The sequence below is a fragment of the Natrix helvetica genome (assembly GCF_964273705.1).
Source record: "Natrix helvetica genome assembly, chromosome: 1".
In the NCBI taxonomy this organism is placed as follows: Eukaryota; Metazoa; Chordata; class Lepidosauria; order Squamata; family Natricidae; genus Natrix; species Natrix helvetica.
This window is the reverse complement of record NC_138548.1, coordinates 315,977,056-315,998,612: the sequence shown is the minus strand read 5'-3', so window position 1 is coordinate 315,998,612 and position 21,557 is coordinate 315,977,056. Positions and strand designations below refer to the sequence as shown.

Here is a 21,557-nt window from a genome sequence, read left to right as displayed (position 1 = left end):
AAGAAGGGGGGGAATATAACCTGGAACCCAGAGGGAAATTAAAGTCCCTTGACCCCGCCTATCTTTCGCAAAGCATTGCTGGGAATATCATTGAACTTTCTTAGGCGGGAAGGAGAGGCGAAACTGAGAACCAGTCAAGGTCGCAAAGCCTGTCGGGAAAACGCCGGAAGAGCCGGCTCTTTCGCACAGCTTCCTGGAACATGTAGTCCGTTATGAATAACGGCTCTTCTCCGGTCCCCCCCCCCGTTCGTTTCTTCTCCCTTTTTTTGGCCACCTGGGAGAGAAGAAAAAAAAGCGCGCTCTAAGCTGTCCGTGAGGCCTCGCGATTCGTGAGCTCCTTTGCGGATGTGAATAGGCGGTTGGCGGGGAGAGAAGCGCTCAGGCGGCTTCAAGGCTTCTCTTTTTGGGGTCCTTTCTCCTCTGGGAGGTTGAGAAGTAGCCGCGAGGGGGCTCGCGTGGGGCAGTAGCCGCGTGGGGCAAAGGCGCGCGCTTCGCTGGGGCTGCAGCGGTCACCCGCGAAGGATTAAGCGGATCGTTCAGTGGGTCACTCGGAGTCGCTCCCAGCTCGGCCCAGACATGTCCTACTGCAGGCAAGAAGGTACCGGGGGACGCGGGAGGAAGGGACGGTGGTGACGGTCGGGCCGGCTCCTGGGGGCAGCCGAACGGAAGAGAGAGGAGAGCCGGCAAACGGGTCTGTTGCCCCAGCTGGGTCTTTATAGGGAGCCCAGCAGAAACGGGGGCCGGGCGAAAGGAGCATGGAGGATGGCATGAGGGCCAGCTGGGTGACTTTGGGCCGGTCATTCTCTCTCTCAGCTCAACCCACCTCACAGCGTTGGTGTTAACGGGAGAGGGGGGGGAGAAATAGGAGGAGGAGTATTACAGGTAGTCCTCGATTTATAACGGTCCGTTTAGTGACAAAGTTGAAGCAGCACTGAAAAAAAATGACTTGTGACCGTCTTTTCACAGGGAACGACCGTTTCGCAGTATCCCCAGGGTCCTGCAATCAAAATTAAGAGGCTTGGCAAGTGGTTCGTGTTTATGACGATTGTTACCTCCCAAGGTGATGCGATCCCCTTTTTTGCAACTTTCCGACAAGCAAAGTTGATGGCGAAGCCAGCTTCATTTAACAGCCGGATTACTAATTTAAAAAACTGTAGTGATTCATTTAAGAACTCTGGCAAGAAAGATCATAAAAAGGGGCATAATTCACTCAACAAATGTCTCACTTAACAATGTTGACCTCAATTGTGGTCGTAAATCAAGGACTACCTGTATTGCCTATATTACAGGTAGTCTTTGACTTACGACCACAATGGAACCCCAGATTTCTGTTGTTAAGTTAAAAATTTGTTAAGTGAATTTTGCCTCACTTTACGGCTTTTCTTTTGCCACAGTTGTAAATAAATCACTGCAATTGTTAAATTAGTAACACAATTGTTAACTGAATTTGAATTCCCCATTGATTTTGCTTATCAAGTCCTAAAAGCTGATCACATGAACATTTCAATCGTCATAAATATGAACCACTTGCCAAGTGTCTGAATTTTGATCATGTGACCATGGGGAGGCTGCAATGCTTGTAAGTGTGAAAAACAGTCATAAGTCACTTTTTTCAGTGCCGTTGTAACTTTGAACAGTCACTAAATGAACTGCTGTAAGTCTATGTCTACCTGTATATATTATCACCGCCTTGAATTGCCCCAGATAGATAAAATGTGGAATGATACAGGTAGTCCTCGACTTACAGCAGTTCATTTAGTGACCATTAAAGGTTAAAATGGCACTGAAAAATATGACTTATGACCGTTTTTCAGTTACGACTTTTGCAACATCCCCATGATCACATGATCAAAAATTCAGATGCTTGGCAACAGACTCATATTTATGATGGTTGCAGTGTCCCAAGGTCATGTGATCCACCTTTTGCGATCTGACAAGCAAAGTCAATGGGGAAGCCAGATTCATTTAACAATCATGTTGCTAATTTAACCACTGCAATGATTCACTTAACTATGGTAAGAAAGATCATAAAATGTGGCAAAACTGACTTCACAAATGTCTCACTTAACAACAGAAATTTTGGGCTCAGTTGTGGTTGTAAATCAAGGACTACCTGTAATATTAATAAACAATCTACATCCTGCGACGATACCCTTTTACATTATCAGAGAAATAACATCTGCCTATCCCAGGTCTTTGGGAAGGACTCTATAGGTGGATAAAGCTAACCATTCTGTTGGAGCCACTTTGGCGCAGTGGTTAAAATGCAGTACTGCAGGCCACTTCTGCTGACTACCAGCTGCCTGCAATTTGGCAGGTCAAATCTCACCAGGCTCAAGGTTGACTCAGTCTTCCATCCTTCCCAGGTGGGTAAAATGAGGACCCAGATTGTTGGGGGCAATATGCTGACTCTGTAAACCGCTTAGAGAGGACTGTAAAGCACTGTGAAGCGGTTTATAAGTTTAAGTGCTATTGATATTGATATTCCAGTCTGATGGGGCGCGGTGGTCAATCAGAAAGGTCGGCAGTTCGAATCCCTAGTGCCGTGTAATGGAGTGAGCTTCCATTACTTGTCCCAGCAAGTAACTTGTCTCAGCTTCTGCCAACCTAACAGTTTGAAAGCATGTAAAAATGCAAGTAGAAACATAGAGACCACATTTATTGGGAAGGTAACAGTGTTCCGTGCACCTTCAGCATTTAGTCATGCCAGCCACATGACCACAGAGATGTCTTCGAATAGCACTGGCTCTTCAGCTTTGAAACGGAGATGGGCACTGCCCCCTAGAGTCGGGAACGACTAGCACATATGTCGAGGGGAATCTTTACCTTTCCTATATAATGTCTGTTGCTGTTGTGGCCCGCTGTTGTGGCCCTCCAGTCATAATATCAATTTTCTGGTCAGAAGAAATAAATGTAGATGTTTCATTAGGACCTTCCTGTAGCAGCAAGACTGAGAAGTTGGATCTGAATCATCTTCTCCTAGAAATCTTCTGACTCTGCAGGTCCAGGCATTTTCTTCCTGCCTCCTTTTGGTGGTGGCACCATCTGTTTTCTAGGGAGATGCTGTTTTCTTCCACCAACCCTAGCGTGTGTGTGTGAGAGAGATGGTTTTCACAATCTGCACCTTAGCTGTAAACAAACAAAAAAAATCTAAATGAGAATTGGGAAATAAATTCTATAGTACGATCTCCTGCCTCAGGATGTGTGACTAGGGAAATTGGCAACAACACACATCCTCTTTGAGGTAGATCATTCTCGCAAACTATAAAGATAATTCTTGAATACAAGCTCTCATTTAGCAACTGTTCAAAGTTACAGTGGTGTTTTGAGCAAATAGTATTATCACCAATTCCAGAAGTTTCAAGTGTTGCAGTAGCAGCACCCATGGAATCTGGGCTCTTGGCAATTACTGGAAGCTCCCACATATACTAGTTGCAGCTACATGATTGACATTTGTGACCTTCCCTGCCAGTTTCTCACAAGCAAAATCAATGGGGAGGCTGACAGAGAGGGTCACAAATCACTCCCGTAATTGCTCCTGCAACTTATGTTCCTCCCGTAGAGTTCTACCATGGATTATGACATCCCCTACTTTCCTGCACCAGCGTGTCCGTCTTCCTAGCATTAAACTGTCATCCCCTCTGGCCCTTCTGCAGTCCTTACCATCCCATCTGTGTTCCTAGCACCCCTTAGCCTGCCTGTATTCCTAGAGCTCACCCATACACTCCACCAGCCCACCCTTGCTTTTGGCACCCCTCCCCCTGCCGTGACACCTGCATACCCCTTGTGTTCCTTGTTGGGAGTCCTCCTCCTTCCCGCTGAAATGCCTGCACAGTTCTGAGGGTACAATGGCAACTGAGGCTGCTGGAATTGCTGTCGTTAAGTGATGTGGTCATATAATACCAGTCTTTTGATTGCATTGCTTAGTGACAGTAATTCCATTCCCAAAGTGCTGATATAACCAGAGGACCACCTATAAACATGGTCTTTATTTTAAAAATAATAAGAAAGAACATTAAAGTTCATTTTTGCTTGTCATATTATTGATTTCCTTATCATATTTATATAGTCATATAAGGTACTTGATGGCAAAAGAGATAACATGTAGAACTATTCAAATAAAGGGCAAAATTTAAAATGTTTTTCCAATAGAAACTTACATAGAAAAGGATACTAAGTCCTGGGCATAATCGGCTCAGATCTGGTAGGAAGTGGTACCATCTTACATAAAGGCTGAGTATATATATGTACTGACAATTATCTGCCAAAGTAAACATATGCAGGAAAGAAAATTCAACTTAGCGTGATTCTTTGCCAACTTTCTGTTTTTTTCTTCTGGAGAGTAAGCTAAATTAATAATATAATCAATAAACTAAACTGGGGTAGATGTTAATCTGAGCCAGTATTATTACCTGACATCACATTATGAAGCATCTCCAGGGCCCAGTGTCATCTGCTGATGAACCTATTCAGAAGATAATGGCAGTTCAGACATTTACCTGCTCTTCTAATATTGTGTATGCTTTTTGCCTTTAATTTTTAGGAAAGGACAGAATTATATTTGTGACCAAAGAGGACCATGAAACTCCAAGCAATGCTGAACTGGTGGCAGATGATCCCAATGATCCTTATGAAGATCATGGTTAGTGGAATGTAAATAACATGTTTTGTGTCTTATTGAATAATGTTGAGATTTACACTTGACTGCATTGCTCAGTGATAATAATCCAGGCAGTCCTGGTTGTGTATCTATGGACACAATGGGATCAAGCAGAAAGTGTGCAAGCAGGGGTGAAATGCTACCAGTTCGGGCCGGTTCGCCTGAACTGGTAGTAAAAAAATGCTTAACAAAGTAAAAAAAAAAAGTTTCGACGATCAGCTGTGCTGTGTGATGGTAGGAATTTTTAAAAAACTTTTTGTTAGCATTTGGGGTCTGTTTTTGTTCCCCAGGAAGCTTCCCTGAGGCCTGCTATGCCAAAAACGGGGGGGGGGGTCCATTTTTGCTCCCAGGAGGATTCCCTGAGGCCTGCTACACCAAAAAGAGGAGGTGGGGGTGCTGCAAAAGAAAGAAAGAGAGAGGGAGAGAAGGAGGGAGAGAAAAAGGAGAGGGAGGGAGGACCATAAACTTGGCACTAGACGCAGCTTCAGAGGATACCTTGAAAGAACACAGGGCTGGAAGGGACCGGGAGGTCATCTAGTCCAACCCCCTGCTCCAGCAGGACATTGTTAAAGTGAGTTTTTGTCTTTGGATCCCCCCCCCCCCCGTCACATAACTACATAGCCATGCCCACCCAGTCACATGATTCACCACCAAGCCACACCCACAGAACCGGTAGGAAAAAAAATTAAGACTATGGTGCAGAGTATATGCATGCATGTATTGTCATAGGGAAGCCAAGGAAAAAGTTTAGTTTAATTTATTTTATTGTCATTGCACTTTGTACAACAAAATTAAATGCCATCTTCAGTATATATTATAACTATAAAAATAAAACCTTCACATTGTATAGAATTGAATTGAAAACCCCTAATATTGCATTAATAAATAATAATAATAATAATAATAATAATAATAATAATAATAATAATAATAATAATAATAATAATAATAATAATAATAAATATTTATTTCTTAGCCGCACCCTCTCCCGAAGGACTCGGGGCGGCGTACAATGAAACATGAAATAAATATGTGGACAAAACAAACATATAACAGAGACATATACCGAGACACACACAAGGAGGAGGTCGGCTGATAAATAAAAACAATTAAAATACAGTATTTAAAAACCCCTAGATAATTAAATATAATTAAAATACCCAGTTAAAAACCCGTCAGGAGCGATATGATTAGATCAAAGTTGAGCCAGGCCAGCTGCTTGGAATAATATTGCACTATACATTAGAATTCAATATGGTTATTGCCCTTGGATAGAAGCTGTTTTTCAGCCTGTTTGTCCTTGTTTTTATTATCCTTTACCGTCTGCCAGATGGTAATAGTTTTTTTAAAAAGGGAGGGTGCCCAGGATTAGATGGATCTTTGAGAATGTTTTGAACTTTCTTAAGGCAGCGGGAGCTATAAACCTCTTTCAAAGAGGGGAGACAGCAACCAATGTTCCTCTGGGCATTGACGTTAACCCTCTGGAGTGCTGTCCTATCTGTCACTGTGCAATTGGCAAACCATACACAGTAAGTTAAAATACGCTCTATGGTGCAACGGTAGCAAGTCACCAGCAATTTTTCATTCAGTTGTTGTTTATTGAGAAGTCTCAGGTAGTATAATCTTTGCTGGGCCCTTTTGACCAGTGCTGCAATGTGAGTGCCCCAGGTCAGGTCCTCTTTTATGCTAACGCCCAGAAACTTAAAACTGGCCACTTCTTCCACTTGGCTTCGATTGATAAGCAAGGGCTGGATGTCTGATCTATTCCTTCTATAGTCCACTGTAAGCTCCTTGGTCTTATTGGTGTTAAGGACCAAATTATTATCTCCACATCACGAAAGCAACCGGTCCACCTCATCTCGATAGGCAGACTCATCCCCCCTCCCGGAGATAAGTCCCGCCACTGTTGTATCATCTACAAATTTAGTAATAGTATTACTAGTGTGAGTGGGAATGCAGTTATGCACATAAAGAGTATAGAGTAAGGGACTCAAAGTGCAATCCAGTGTTAAGAATAAGCACTGAAGAGATAGGATTACCTAATCTGACCCACTGAGAGCAGCCAGACAGGAAATCCATAATCCAAAGGCATTAGGGAACATGATATACATGTGTGATCACAAGGAGGTCAGGGAAAGAACACACAGTCCATGTGATCATAGGTGCCATTGCAGGGAGGACAAACAAAATGTGTAGTGTGTGTGAGCAATCACAAGGAGGCCAAGGAAAAAAGGTGGGAGTTTGTGCGAAGGAAAAAAGGTGCACAAAGAAAGCCCAGGAGAAACTACACTTATCCATTGATTTAGCTTGGAAAAGTCAGCAGGAAAGGTCACAAATGATTATGTGACTGCAGGATGCTGCATCTAGTCATAAGTGGGATCTTTTTTGCCAGGCACCTGAATTGTGTTCATATGACCACAGGAGTACTGTAATAGCTGAAACTTCAAATACCAGCTGTAAGTCCCTGTGTTCAGTACTGTTGTCATTTCAAATAGCCACTGAACGGATGTTATAACTCATCTATTATGCAAAAACTAGCAGGCAATCATTTAAATTACCTTTTGAAATGAAGACATAATCTAAATAACTCTTCTTGGCTATACAGAGTAATCCTTTTGGTATTTTAACTCTTCCATGTTCAATATGAATGTATGCAAATGTTGTGGATGATATTGTTTTTCTTATGTTTTCATAAGAAAACATAATTTCATAATTTGCAATAAATGACTTTCAGCCTATTGAGGTATAACAGCCTGTTTACACTTCATGAGAACAAATTTTCATTTACATACCCTTGTGTGCTAAGATTATTACCATTTGCTCCAATTTATTCACATTTCATTCAAAAGGGGAGTTCTGATGAATCTAGAGGTATGAGATACATCTCATCCTCATTAACCTGGAATAAGATAGAAGTAGGCATTTATAATGTATGGAGAATATTCATTATGGCAAAGTTGGAGAGCCTCTGTTTAGCAGTATTAAAGAAAAACATGCAGATTTGTCATTTTGCATTTTCACAGGAAAACAAAAACAGATTGTTTTATCAATTAAGTGAGAAATATACTTAGTGTTTTTTAATTAGTTATATTTAACATATGCTCCTATATCCTTGACATATTTCCTACAATCAAACTTACAAAAGTTAGTTTTGAATTGAGTCATTTAAAGTCAGGTGGCACACAAGTAATATTTCAAAATGTTAGTGGGAAATCTGTATTTCAGTCTTATCACTAGAGGGCAGCATTTGCTCACTGACAGTTCAAACATAGCTATGTTGGCTGTATTCTAGATAAGATCCTGTTTGAGCCTTATTTCCCTGCATATACCTCAGTCACATGGATTTGGCTGGTAATGGACATCACTAATTTTATGTATTGTCTGGAGCAAAGCAGCTTATATTTTAAACTTGTAAATTGGTGTAATGAAGGGTGTACATTATTGGAAAGGATTATATGGCATTCTTTGCTTTTGTAAATAGAATGAAGCCCCCAAATTAAATATTTCAAACTTTAAAAGCCTAGAAAGTATTTCATAGAAAAACACTGGATTCATTTGAATTAACATTGAACACCAGTTTTTCCTTGACTATATCTCTGAAGCTATGTCTGTTTTACTAGCTTTGAGTTTTACAAAAGTACAAAAATAAAAGCCTAAATTGAAAACTATGGCTTCTCCTGTCCAGTCATGTCTGACTCTAGGGGCGGTACTCATCTCTTGTTTCTTAACAGAGAGAGAGAGAGAGAGAGAGCCATAGTTGTCCAAATACACTTCCATGGTCATGTGGTCAGCATGACTATATGTGGAAGCTCGCGGAATGCTATTACCTATTCCACTGAAGTGGTACTACTTTATCTACTTGCATTTGCATGCTTTCAAATTGCTAGATGGGCAGAAGTTGGGGCAAATAATGGGAGCTTACCCCAGTGCACAGTGCTCAGGCCTTGAACCTGGGCTATCAGCTTTCCACCTGACAAGCTCAGTGTCTTTAACGGCTGAAAACAGCCTAAAAGCAATACAAAATCAGCTAAAAGCTTGAGAAGAGAAGGGATTTCACAAGCCATCTCTCAGATAGCACTCTTATGGAACCTCCAGTGATAGTTTGAAGCAATGCAGGTAGTCCTCCCTTAATTACTCCTATGCCTTTTGGGGGGACATGGCTAATCTAAGTTTTATAAAAATAATATTAGAATGGTGATATCTTGATGCTATAGGAATAACAAGGCATTTATAATACATTTAATCCAACTCATGCTTAGCACCTTGGCAGGCATAACAAGAGAGATTGTAAGAGAGATGAGCAAAACATTTTGAGCCCAAAATGGCCATTTTGAATGAAAAAAAGATAGGAGTTTCATTTTGCGGTTGAAACAAGCACTCAGTTTTATTTTGGACTTGAACAAAGATTTGGGTGATTGTGTTTTGAGAGTTTTGCAGCTAAAAAAACAAACTTAAAATGGGATATTCCACTGTCAGTGTTTGAGTGTTTCAGAGTTGAAATAAAGCATAGTTATGTTCCAAGAATTTTGCTTTAATGTGAGAACAAAACACTTCAGATTTTGTTTTGACAGAAGACAGTGGAGTCTGCTCAGACAGACAATATTTAAAGTGGGACTGTTTTGTTTGGAACTCTTAATAAAATACATTTCCTATCATACATTTCCCATGTATAAGCTGTGGCATATTTTGGAGCAAATTATAAAACTTTTCAATAATTGTTTTTATTGTATCACTTTTATTGTATCAAATTTATTTCCTGTGTTATTTGTTTCATGCTTTCATTATTTTTGTGTTTTGTTATTTCTCATCCTGAGCTCTCTTTCTGATTCATTAACGATCAAAATATTGTCACATGAAACAATATGTTTAAGTGCTGCCTACTAAATGAGGTTATTGCAAGGGCTGCTACATCAGGAAGATACATCAAAATGATATAAAGTATTAGGGAAGATGTTTAGTCAGAAACGTAATTTCAGTTATATAATTGGAAGCAGCCATTCTTAGAGCATGCTAGCCCATATACTTCACAGAAAGACACTGAAAATGACTTTCAGCCTTGACGTGATTGAAGTTAACCTTGCACCCTTCTTGAGATGAAAAGAAATCGCTAGTCCCTTTTCCCCAGCCCTTAGACCTTAAGTGCCATCTGTATATTATAGCCAAAGGATGTGCAGAAATCCATCTTTCAGCTTTTCTAATTTCAGACAGGCTGCGTTGCTGGCCAAGAGCCAGGACTGAGCATTTAGAATGGATAGAAATGATCTCTGCTTTGTGACTCCTGCCACAGCTTCTAAAGATTTGAAGCAAAATTGCTTATTGGCCATGAATACACACACAAATACAAAGAATGAATGAAACTTCCCTCCCCACCCTTCTATTTGCCTTAGTGAAAAGCAGGTCTGTCCAGAGGAAAATCAACGTGAAAAGCTGAATGCAATTTTTTTAAAGAAGCAATTCCTTGTTTCCAATAGAAGTGCCAATTGACTTTATAGAAATGGAAACCAAATTAATCCTATAAATCTACTTGCAGCTGTGTGTCACAAGTGACTGTAAGAACCAATTTTCAGCTTTCCTGGGGCATCATTGCTCTTATGAACCATCTGGGGTTTTTTTCCCCCCTGTGGGGTTAGTACATTAGAGAATCAAGTAGATTTTATGTTTGTTACTATTTGACTTTTTGCAATGGTAGCTGAGGAATTTTTTGGTTTGTGCTCTATGAAAAACTAACTTTACATACCAATGTGCAGCCCACTCAACAAGCCAAAATTAGTGATCAATTTTCCTATAGTTGTGATATGTCTCTTCAATGGCCATACCTATAAAATATGCCAATTTAAAAAAAATCTGTACGAAAATTAGAGATCACGCAAAATGGATTTTATAACGAACTGAATGTTCATGTAAGTTTTATTTTTATCATATAAGAACAAACTTAAGTTAAGACTTTAAAAGCAAACTACAAAAATGAACAAAACTGCTTATTGAAAGAAAGAAATATTTTTCCTTGGAATATGTTAATATGTGAATATTACTTGGAAATTATTACCTTCACGTAATCTTAATATTTAATATGGAAAAATGTTTAAGTTAACAAAACGTTGAAAGTACAACGAAAACAGCAGAAAAAGAAATAAAGGAGTTAAAAGAAAACTAATTTGCAAGCTGTATAAAATTAAATACAGTTTTTGAAGTAATGTTAGTCTCCTTGTCTTTATAGCACTTCAAATCATTATTAAAATCAAATGAGGATTCAATAATTAACAAATATAACCAGCATAATAATCAGCTTTAATGAATGATTAATAATAGAGTATCTAATCTGAGATAGTACCTTTTTGGTAACAAATTAGATAAGATCTAATAAATATTTATATTAAGACCCTCCAATTCTTTCGCAAGCAGAGACACAAGCAGGATGGTATATTGGTAGAAATCTTGCGGGGAGCCCTTGTTATTTATGGGAATTCTTTTGTAGCCAAACAAAAGAATGGATAACAAAGCTGCAAAAAATGCTCTATGCATATCATGGTGCAAAGATCTGTCTGCCATTCTGCATATACATAAAGTACACAAAAAGCTTGCCAATAACAGATATACTAAACAAATAATGAGGTTTGGTTTATATATTTCAAGCACTATACAAAAAAAGGGATAATAAGGGCTACCTGTCTGTTTCTGTAGCTTGTCTGATATATTGGCAAAGGGGTGTGTGTGTGAGAGCCATCTCTTCTCCAGGTTATATAGTTTCCCTGACATGACCAACCAGTTTTTTTCTATTTTACCATTAAACCAAGATAATGACTGAACCTCCCTCTAATGCTAAACTGAAGAGTTGTATTTTCCGAATGAGCTTCATGTTCGTTCATGCTCCCGTTCCCTTTTCTGGCACTGCCACAAGAAAGAAACAAAAAGCTTTTGCTGTCCTTATGTCTGTATCGGAGCATAATAATGATGATGAAGTATGACATCATGTATTGTTATTTTGAAAATAAGCCAATTTAAAATTATGGTTTACAATGCTAGCTGTATTATATATATATTATTAATCTCCCAAAGGTGCTTTTCCAATAGGCAATTGGACTTCCCTTTCTTTGAAAATATTTTGCTTCTCATCCAAGAAGCTGCTTCAGTTCTGACGGAATGGAAGGATTTATATTATCTGCAGTCATCTGGTTATTAGTACTTTAAGGGTTCTTAGCTCTCTGAGAGTCGTTGAGCCACTTGGGGCTTTATCTCTATCCCCAGAGTCACCTGAATCAGAATGCAAACTGGTGTGGAATCTTCTTGGGACTCCCCAAAAAAAGTCCCAAAAAGCTGTTAAATCTTTCCCTTCCCCTCCGATGGAGTTAGAACTAAGGAAGTTTCTTTGATGAGAATCAAAATGTTTTCAGGGAAAAAAGAAAAGAAAAGCACCTTTGGGACAACTATGACCTGGATAATTGAGAATCTACATAGATAGATATATTATTAACCAGTTCCAGATTCAAATAAACAATCAGGTTGGATTTTTATGAAACAATGTTTTTACATAACCAATATAACAAAATGGATAATTGAAGAAAAAAAAAACTTCTAAAATCTTCTAATACAGATTGCCAAGGGGTGTGAGGCAATAAAAGATCTAAGTTTATGCATAAGATGCCAAACTATTATTTTTATGTTACATCCAAATCAACACAGGAAACAGGTTTGCATAAAAGTTATGTAAAAATGAAATGTGCAAAAATTTCTATGAATTACACACAATGTCATCAGTTTCTTTTCTCCTTTAGGATCAGTTATGTACATAATAGGATAGCAACTTTCGATATTAATAAAATGATCTAGGAAATCCAGATTATTTCTTTTCTCTCTCTTTTTGACACAGATTATCTTTCTTTTCGTTTTCATGTATCTGATAAGTCTTTCTATGTTTACAACCATTTATTTATTGCACATTAGTTCACAAATAATTTTTAACAAGTTTTAAAACCATTGATGTCGTTTCATCCAAGTTCATGTCAGACAGGCAACAGCAGATTTTAGTGGCTGCATCTGTTGATTTTTGTGATTTTAGTGAGATAAAGGAAAGTTGACTTCTGAAAACTGATAGCATGTATATTTTGAGTGCTTACAAAAGATCTGAACAATCAGGGAAATGTTTCTGTAAGTTCTCATTTGTAAAACAAAACACTATTCTTGCTGCCTTGAACAAAAGCCTTTTTTTTCATTGGCTTAATATTTTCCATCCATTTTTCTTTTCTTTTTTTGCCATAAACTTTAAAAACAAAGTTGCTCTTATCCTTTGTTTTCCTATGTGACCACTAAGGTTTTAAGAAAGATCAAAAATATGTTAATCACTCCAATATGTTAATTGAAGTAATACGTTGTTACTCCAAAATACGTACAGAATTTATCACTTAGGTTCCTATACACAATGAAGCTTAATGACTTGGATCACATATAATGCTCAGTAAAACGTAATCTGTTTGGTTCTGCATGTCTGCAGAGTGTAGCAGCTTATAAAAACTGAAATTAATAAACATTTCAAGTCAGCCGCTGTAATTAATTTTTGGCCTTCCTTATCTGTATTGACTAAACTTTGACTCTGAATAAAGCTAAAGAATCTATGCTGTGCTGTGTGTGAACCCAGCCATTATGTAAGTCCCAATATAAAATAATTTTGTGATTTACTATCTTTTTTCCCTCTCTTCTTAAGGTTTGATATTGCCTAACGGAGATATCAACTGGAATTGCCCATGCCTTGGTGGAATGGCTAGTGGTCCTTGTGGGGAACAATTCAAGTCAGCATTTTCCTGTTTTCATTATAGCAAGGAAGAAATTAAGGGATCAGATTGTGTGGACCAGTTTCGTGCAATGCAAGAATGTATGCAGAAATACCCGGATCTTTATCCTCAAGAAAATGATGATGATGATGAAGATGAAGAAGATAATCAAAGCAAAGATTTAGAAACTACTCCTTCAGCGGGCAAAGAAAAAGATGGGTCTAGCTAATGAATGAGCATGGAGGCTGTGGTCTCCTTTCCATATTCAGAGACATTTAGATAGGGCAGAGTATCTTCTCTCCTTTCTTTCTTTCCACCCCATTGATCCCACAAGGAATGCACTTCTGTACACTGTATCATGTGAACTCACTCACTGTGAAGAAGCAGCTTCAGCCCTATGGTTTTAACAAATGTTAAACGTTGCAGTAGAGTCAGTATAGAAGAAACGTAGACACCACCAGTGCTTTATCATTTTTCAGTTATGTTCAGTTTATAGGTTGATTTGAAGAACAGCAATGGTTAAAGCTCTTTTAGGAAAGCAAGAATACTGGATCAGCAAAATGTCAGTTGGTAGCTCTCTTCAAGATTTTATATGATGAAAATTAATACAGATTTATTAGTTAATTATTAATAAATAATAGATTTATTAACAACCAGAAAGATTCAGAAATCTGGGTAAAATTTTCAGTTAGTCAGCCTTATGTGCTTAATGGCACAGAACGTTTGCATGTATAATTAATTTCTAATAATAGAAAATTAATCTTGGTATATTGATTTTCCATTTTAAAATAAACGTTGATCAGGCCTATCTGTAACTGAGCAGTCTAGAGAAAAACATTGGTCACTGGGTTCCTTAATGTTCCTAATAATCCCTGTTTTGAGGAGTTTCCTTTGTTCCCTCTCCCAGCAGGTTGCTGACCCTAATAGGACAATTGCAATATTACCAGGGGTAACAAACCTCTCCATAGGTATTGTGATTTGACTGTATATTAAAAGTGAATTCCTTTTACCTTATACAAGTCTCTGTGTCTTTTGTTAATGCTAATGACTGGTCTGTGTGACAGGCTACATTGATTTGTTCAAATGGGCAAACAGGCAATCCTCACTTAATGACCATTCAGTCACCATTTATAGTTATGACCTGTCTTTAAAATTGAGGCCAATGCACCATGGTCACATGATCAAAATGTGGGCATTTGGTAACTGGCCCACATTTATGACCAGACTATGCACTTAAACTCCCACCACCACCACCACTTATCTCTACTTATCTCTGCCCTTTCAGCCACCCTGTACTTTGCTGTCTGCTCCTACATACACACCCCAAATGATGTTTGCTGTCATATTTAAAGTATATTTTGCTACAAAATATTGCAGGAGTATAATAAACAGGTCCTGAGGAATTGGATGGGAGTGCATTTGTGAATAGGACTCAACCAGGACAGGTCAAAGGAAAATCAGTGGTTGACTATCAAGCTGGTGTTGCCCCCTTTGTTTAAAGATTTGTTATATAACCAATTTTGTAGCATCTAGTCAATAAGACATCTCTGGCAAGAATGCTATTGGAAACTGCTTTGGGGTAATGCTATCAGCCATTAAACAGAACTCTTAAGATATGTCTGTTTTCCAGTAGAGTGGAGGGAGGGGTCACTGAAGGGTTATTACAGCCTGATTGGTCCATTTGACTGAGAGAAAACTTCTTAGCCTTCGGCTTCTCCCGTTGGCTCCCAGTTTCCTCTCAGTCAACAAGGTCCAAAAGACTCAAATTTGGTTCCCAGTGATTGTGAGTACTAAATTTAAAAAAATTAATTGGTTCAATTGGACACTCTAAATCAAACAAATTGCTTCGTAAAATAGAGCTGGCCCAATAGGACAAGCTATCGCAGTCCTAAATAGGCAGGGAAAGCAGCGCGGAGCAAAGCTCTTCCCACCTTACTCCCTGCGGGCTCTTTTCCCCCCCGACTGATTCCTGGTGACTCGGGCGTGCCGGGGGGCTTGCAGCTCATTTATCCTCCCCCGAGACGATTCCTTGCCTTGAAGCCGCAGCGCCGGCGGCCCTTTGCCGCGCGTGAAGACCGGCAGTCATTAAACGAGACCGCGCCGTCTCTACCGAGTCGGCGGTGCCCTCGGCGGCGGCGCGGGAACGAGACCGGAGCGCCAGCGGCTATTGCCGGGCGTGAAGACCGGCGGAAGTAGCTAAAGGGCCGAGATCACTTGCCTTTTTAAACGGCGAGCCCTACAAAGTGCGGGGGAGGCAAGCGGCAAGCTCGGGCGCCATTTTAAACGGCCGCTCGAGAAGAAGACCAGCAAGCCTCAGCGGCGGCCATTTTGAACACGTGTTGGGCCTAGCCCTTCCACCCTCTACCGAGCCTCCGTCATTATTCAAAGCTCAAGTTGAGAGTTTCTCCCAGCAAGAGGCTTCTAACTGCGACTGCTTCTTCTTCTATAATCATCGGAGCACGTGAGTGGGGCGATGGCAGCGAGATCTGAGGCAGTTCAAACCGCAACTCCCCAGGCCCAGGAAGATAAGTCAGGCCCCACTGCCCCAGCCAGGCCTCGTGTTTCTAGGCCTTCTGCGGAGGATCGCCCCTCCAGAGCCCTACAAAGGGATGAGCTTAGGCGTTCCAGGGCAATCGAGAAAGCGATTGAGAGGGCAGAAAAGAAGAAGGTCAGGGATCCCAGACCTAGATCTAGATCTCCCAGACCTGAGGCTCATAGTCATTCCCCTTCTGTCAACAGGGGGTTCAGCCCTTCCTCTCCCTCTTCCTCTTCATCCAGATCTGTTAGGAGTGAAAAACGGGGGGCTTCTCCCCCTCCCCCAACTTCCCCTGGGACAGGGGGCTTGGATAGAAATGATCCTTTAGAGGGCCCCTCTGCAGGCCCCTCCCGTGGTAGGAGATCCCACAGGGATTCAATTCCTCATGACTATGATTCTGATTATGACGAGGAGGATCTAGAACACCTCCCTGAAAATCTAAAAAGATTAATTTCTGCAGCCATTTCTAGGGGAATAGCTCAAAGAGACAGACCTTCCCGGCATAATAGGATTACTCCGTTCAGCAGGGCCAGGTCTAGGAATTCTTCCCCCTCCCTCATGAGCGAGGTCTCTTCTAGGGGGGAGGCCGGTCGTCAAGACGACTGGGGTTTCTCTGAGGAAGAGGATGCGGCCACTGATCAGCCCACCTCTTCTAACTTATTCATTCAGGCCATGTTTAAACCCCTACTGAAGAAGGCTAGGAGAACCACCAAGGTGGGCACAGGGGACCCCACAGTGCCCCCGCCCAGGGATCCAGACATGGTGATGTTCTCAAACACGGCCACCAACAAGGAGGAGATCCCTGCTCCTCCTCTGTTCTTGGAGGTGGCCACCAGTCAGTGGGCCCGACCTTCGAATTTTTCCCCTCCTGGCAGCAATGATAGGCGGGCTTATAATATGGAGAAGGCCTTTTTACAGGCAATTCAACTTCCGGCTATAGACCAACCCATAGCTGCCCTGGTCTCATCCTCCCCGGTGGTCTCCGGGGATGCTGCGGACAAACTTAAGCCGGAGGATAAGAGGGCGGAGCTTACCCTGCGGAAAAATTATAAGGCTTCCGCTTGGGCAATGCGAGCGGCGGCTGCCGCCTCGTATTTTAATCGCACAACAGTGATGTGGCTCCGCCAACTCCAGGATCGTATCCCGATCCAGGATGATCGAATCCATCAAGATCTGACCAAAATTATGGCGGCCTGCCAGTATTCGGCCGACGCGACCTTGGATGCCATGCGTTTTGGCTCCAGCGCCTTGGCCACCTCTGTGGCCTCACGCCGGCTCCTTTGGCTTAGAAATTGGCAGATCGATAATAAAGCCAAATGGGATTTGATAGCTGCCCCCTTCACGGGTCCAAATTTGTTTGGGTCTGCCCTAGACCCAATTCTAGTGGAGAATAAGGAAAAGAAAAAGGTAATGCCTACTTCCACTAAGAAATCCGAGACACGCAGTCACCCATATCGCAGGCCTCCTTTCAGAAACTATGACAGGGACCAGGAGTCCCGTTTCCAACAGTACAGGCAGGATAGGCCATTCAATAGACAAGGCTTCCAAGACCGCTCCAGATACCAGTCTCAGTCCAAGCGGCCCTTTCGCGGGGGGGGCGGCCGCCCCTTCCGCAGAGGGAAATGACTCAAATCCGAGTCATCCCATAGGCGGCCGCCTGGCATTATATGCGGACAAGTGGGACCAGATTACAACAGACGGTTGGGTCCGGGCGACCATTCGCCACGGCCTAAGGTTAGAGTTCCTCTCCTATCCCCCGAGGCGCTTCAAAGTTTTCTCCCCATCCCGGGATCCGGAACGCCGTCATCTCATGGACCTCGCCGTTTCACACCTTCTGGAAATCAGAGCGGTGGAGGTCGTTCCGGAAACGGAGAGGGGGCGGGGCTACTATTCAAATCTATTTGTAGTCCCGAAGGCCTCGGGGGGTTGGAGGGCTATTCTCGACCTGAAACGCCTGAATCAGTATCTAGTTTACAGGCGCTTCAAGATGGCCTCCCTAAAATCAATCTTGCAGGGCATTCGAAAGGGGGATTACATGGCCTCGGTAGACCTGACGGAGGCCTACCTACACATCCCCATCCTTCGGTCTCACCGTCAATTTCTGAGATTTTCCCACAAAGGCAGACACTATCAGTACCGGGCCCTGCCATTCGGCCTGGCCTCGGCCCCTCGGACGTTCACCAAAGTCCTGGCGGCACTGGCCGCTTACCTGAGATCCATCCCAGTCAGGCTCCAGTGTTACCTGGACGACGTCTTGGTGCAGGCAGGGTCTCTTCCCAGGGCCAGGGCAGACCTCCAGCTGACCATCCAATGGCTCCAGACACTAGGCTTCTCAGTGAATTTCCCCAAGAGCCATCTATCCCCATCCAGACAGATTCTGCACCTAGGGACAGTGATAGATTCCCAGTCGGGGTGGGTCCGCCTGTCCCCAGACCGCTTAGACAGTCTGACGCAGTTGATCAGGTCAATCAGGACAAAAAGGTCCGTTTCCACCCTGACATTATCACGACTCCTGGGGAAGATGGTATCCTGCATAGGGATAGTTCCCTGGGCCCGCCTGCATCTGCGTCCCCTTCAGTGGGCCTTAATACCAGCCCAAAGGAGAATGTTGAGCAACTCTCTACGACCGCTTCGCTTAACGTCGGAAGTGAGACGCTCGCTCAAGTGGTGGATGTCCCCAGCATTGCGACAGGGGGCCTCTATTTGGGAGCCGGAGAGAGTACAAGTCACGACGGACGCGAGCCTTTACGGCTGGGGGGCCGTGATGGGGTCCAACATGGCCCAGGGACGTTGGACTGCCTCGGACCTCAGACACAATATAAATTGGCTCGAACTCAAGGCCGCGAGACTGGCCCTCCGGACTTTCAACCGCCAGCTACAGGGGCGACATGTCCTACTACTTACGGACAATGTAGCGACGAAAGCTCATGTAAATCGGCAAGGCGGGACTCACTCCCGAGCCCTCTGGCGGGAGGCACAGACATTAGGCCTATGGGCGGAGAGACACTTGGCCTCCATTATGGCAGAACATATTGCGGGGACGTCCAATCACCAGGCAGACTGGTTGAGCCGGGCGACTCTGGACAACGGCGAGTGGCAGCTAGATCCAGAGTTGTTTCGAAAGATCTGCCTCAGGTTCGGCAACCCCCTTGTGGACCTGTTTGCCTCCCCCAGCAACACGCAGCTGCCGAGATTTTTCACCAGATTCCAGACCCCAGCTGCAGAAGGAGCGGATGCTCTCAGGACCCGGTGGCCTCCGGGTCTCCTCTACGCCTTCCCTCCCCTTCCCCTCATTCCCAGAACCATTCGGAAGGTAGTCACAGAGAGGGCTTCCGTCATTCTGTTAGCCCCATATTGGCCGAGGAGACCATGGTTTGCGGACCTGGTCCAGCTCTCGGTCGTAGATCCCTGGAGAATTCCACCGGAAGAGGTAGTCTTGTATCAGGGGGTCTTAGTTCACCCAGAGCCGCAGTGGCTGCATCTGACCGCGTGGCTCTTGAGAGGGGATTGCTGAAACGGAGGAAGCTGTCATCGGGGGTCATAGCCACCTTAGAGGCAGCTAGGAAACCGTCCACAGTGAGGATCTATAACGCCACCTGGTCGGCCTTCGCGAAGTGGTGTAGCCCCAGGGGGGTGGATCCAGCCAGGGCCACGGTTCCAGACGTTCTAGAATTTCTTCAAAAAGGATTAGAGGATGGGTTGTCCCATAATACCCTCAGGCGACAGGTAGCGGCCCTATCCACTATATTGGGAGGGGAGGGTCCCTCTACCCTCTCTCGCTCTCCGTTGGTGAAGAGGTTCCTTAAAGGGGCGGCCAACATCCGTCCGCCTCCGGTCCATAGGTTCCCTACATGGGACCTTACCATCGTCCTGAAGGCACTGACGGGGTCTCCCTTTGAACCGCTCAGGTCGGTCCACATGCGCCTCCTATCACTGAAGGTAGTATTTTTAGTGGCCATTACATCGGCCAGGCGTATCTCTGAGCTGGGGGCCCTTTCTGTTAGAAGCGACCTTTGCATGATTCACCAGGACAGGGTGGTATTGCGTTTAGATCCTTCGTTCATACCGAAGGTCAATACTATTTTTCATAGGGCCCAGGAAATTGTCCTACCAAATTTTTGCCCCAATCCAACAAGGGAGAGAGAACAGGCGTGGCATCGGTTGGATGTACGCAGGGCCCTCCGTATTTATCTGAAACGGACGGAAGGCATTCGTAAGACCGAGGCGTTGTTTGTCTCGTTTCACCCAGGTTCCCTAGGCAATAAGGTCTCGTCCTCAACTATTGGGAGGTGGATCAGGTTGGCCATCGTTGAGGCCTATGGAGCCTCAGGCAAATCTCCCCCGTCGGGGATTACGGCTCACTCTACTCGTAGTGCGGCCTCCTCAGCGGCCTGGGCCACAAGGGCGCCCTTCGAGGACATCTGTCGCGCGGCCACCTGGGCCTCCCCTACTCCTTTCATAAGACACTACCGCCTGGACGCTTATGCCTCGGCTGAGGCATCCTTTGGGCGGAGGGTTCTCCAGCGGGTGGTGGCCGATCCTCCCCCTGAGACCCAGTCTCCCCTCCCTGGGACGTAGCGTGGGTATGTCCCTTCAGTGACCCCTCCCTCCACTCTACTGGAAAAAGAACGTTGGTCTTACCTGAACGTTTTTTTCGGGAGAGTGGAGGGAGGGGTCACTCTCCCACCCTAGTTAGATAGACAGGGTCTGGGAGGGGTAGGATCGGGTGGCCCGGGGCGGCTTTCCCTTGTCTTCTTACATCATGCAGACGCTGACCTGACATCGCGGAAACTGGGAGCCAACGGGAGAAGCCGAAGGCTAAGAAGTTTTCTCTCAGTCAAATGGACCAATCAGGCTGTAATAACCCTTCAGTGACCCCTCCCTCCACTCTCCCGAAAAAAACGTTCAGGTAAGACCAACGTTCTTTCACAATAGGATTCTCACAGGGCCACCTTACTGTCCAAAAGGCATCACTATTAGGTCTGCATTTGAATATTGTAGCAGACTAAATTTCTTTAAGATGATTTCATTTGAAATCTCTGCAGAAAATAAGCCATACATTCCTATTGCAAGCAATTGGATTGAAATGCCATCATTTTTAACTTGCCTTTGTAGAAAGTCTTTTTCACCACATTAACATCAGTACTACTTATCTGAATGAGATATACCTCAACTATATCTCAAGATAATATGCTTAGTCTTGTCATGTTTTTGTTTCCATTTCTTGGGCCTAATTGCATATTCTGTTTTTCTTTGGCATTCAAATTAGTGTGCATGAGAGTCTTCCCCTCCAGTTTTATCCTTGGAACAGTTCTGAGAAATAGGTTGTACTCATTCAGGGAGTTCTCTGGGTAAGTGGGAATTTGAACCCAGGACTCCCTACTTCCAATCCACACTGTCATGCCCAAATGCAATTATTTGAAAATGCTGGTGAAAATGGCACAAACGTCATTCCCTGGTTCCTGTTGCTGTTACTTTGCTTCATATCCTATTCTACTATTTTTCCTCTTTAGTCACTTCATTTGCATTTTGGGTATTTGGATAACCTTTTCACTTACAAGCAGCTATAAACGCAGAGCTTCTAACAATATGTTTT

The 21,557-nt window shown here is 43.2% G+C and overlaps 1 protein-coding gene across 1 annotated transcript; it reads left to right on the top strand.

The window, feature by feature from the left end:
- The first annotated feature begins 266 nt into the window (after nucleotides 1–266).
- CHCHD4 (coiled-coil-helix-coiled-coil-helix domain containing 4) lies at nucleotides 267–14,444 on the top strand. Its single transcript, XM_081939658.1, has 3 exons — nucleotides 267–598; nucleotides 4,544–4,642; nucleotides 13,359–14,444. Exons 1-3 carry the CDS (start codon nucleotides 577–579, stop codon nucleotides 13,652–13,654), a joined length of 417 nt encoding a protein of 138 aa, XP_081795784.1. The 5' UTR covers nucleotides 267–576; the 3' UTR covers nucleotides 13,655–14,444.
- The last annotated feature ends 7,113 nt before the right edge of the window (nucleotides 14,445–21,557 follow it).

What these genes read in the sequence shown, in the direction of transcription:
- CHCHD4 (XM_081939658.1), top strand. Translation starts at nt 577, where the DNA reads ATGTCCTACTGCAGGCAAGAAG. An exon ending in GTCCTACTGCAGGCAAGAAG is followed by an intron (nt 599 to 4,543) that starts GTACCGGGGGAC and finishes TTTAATTTTTAG; the next exon opens with GAAAGGACAGAATTATATTT. An exon ending in TGATCCTTATGAAGATCATG is followed by an intron (nt 4,643 to 13,358) that starts GTTAGTGGAATG and finishes TCTCTTCTTAAG; the next exon opens with GTTTGATATTGCCTAACGGA.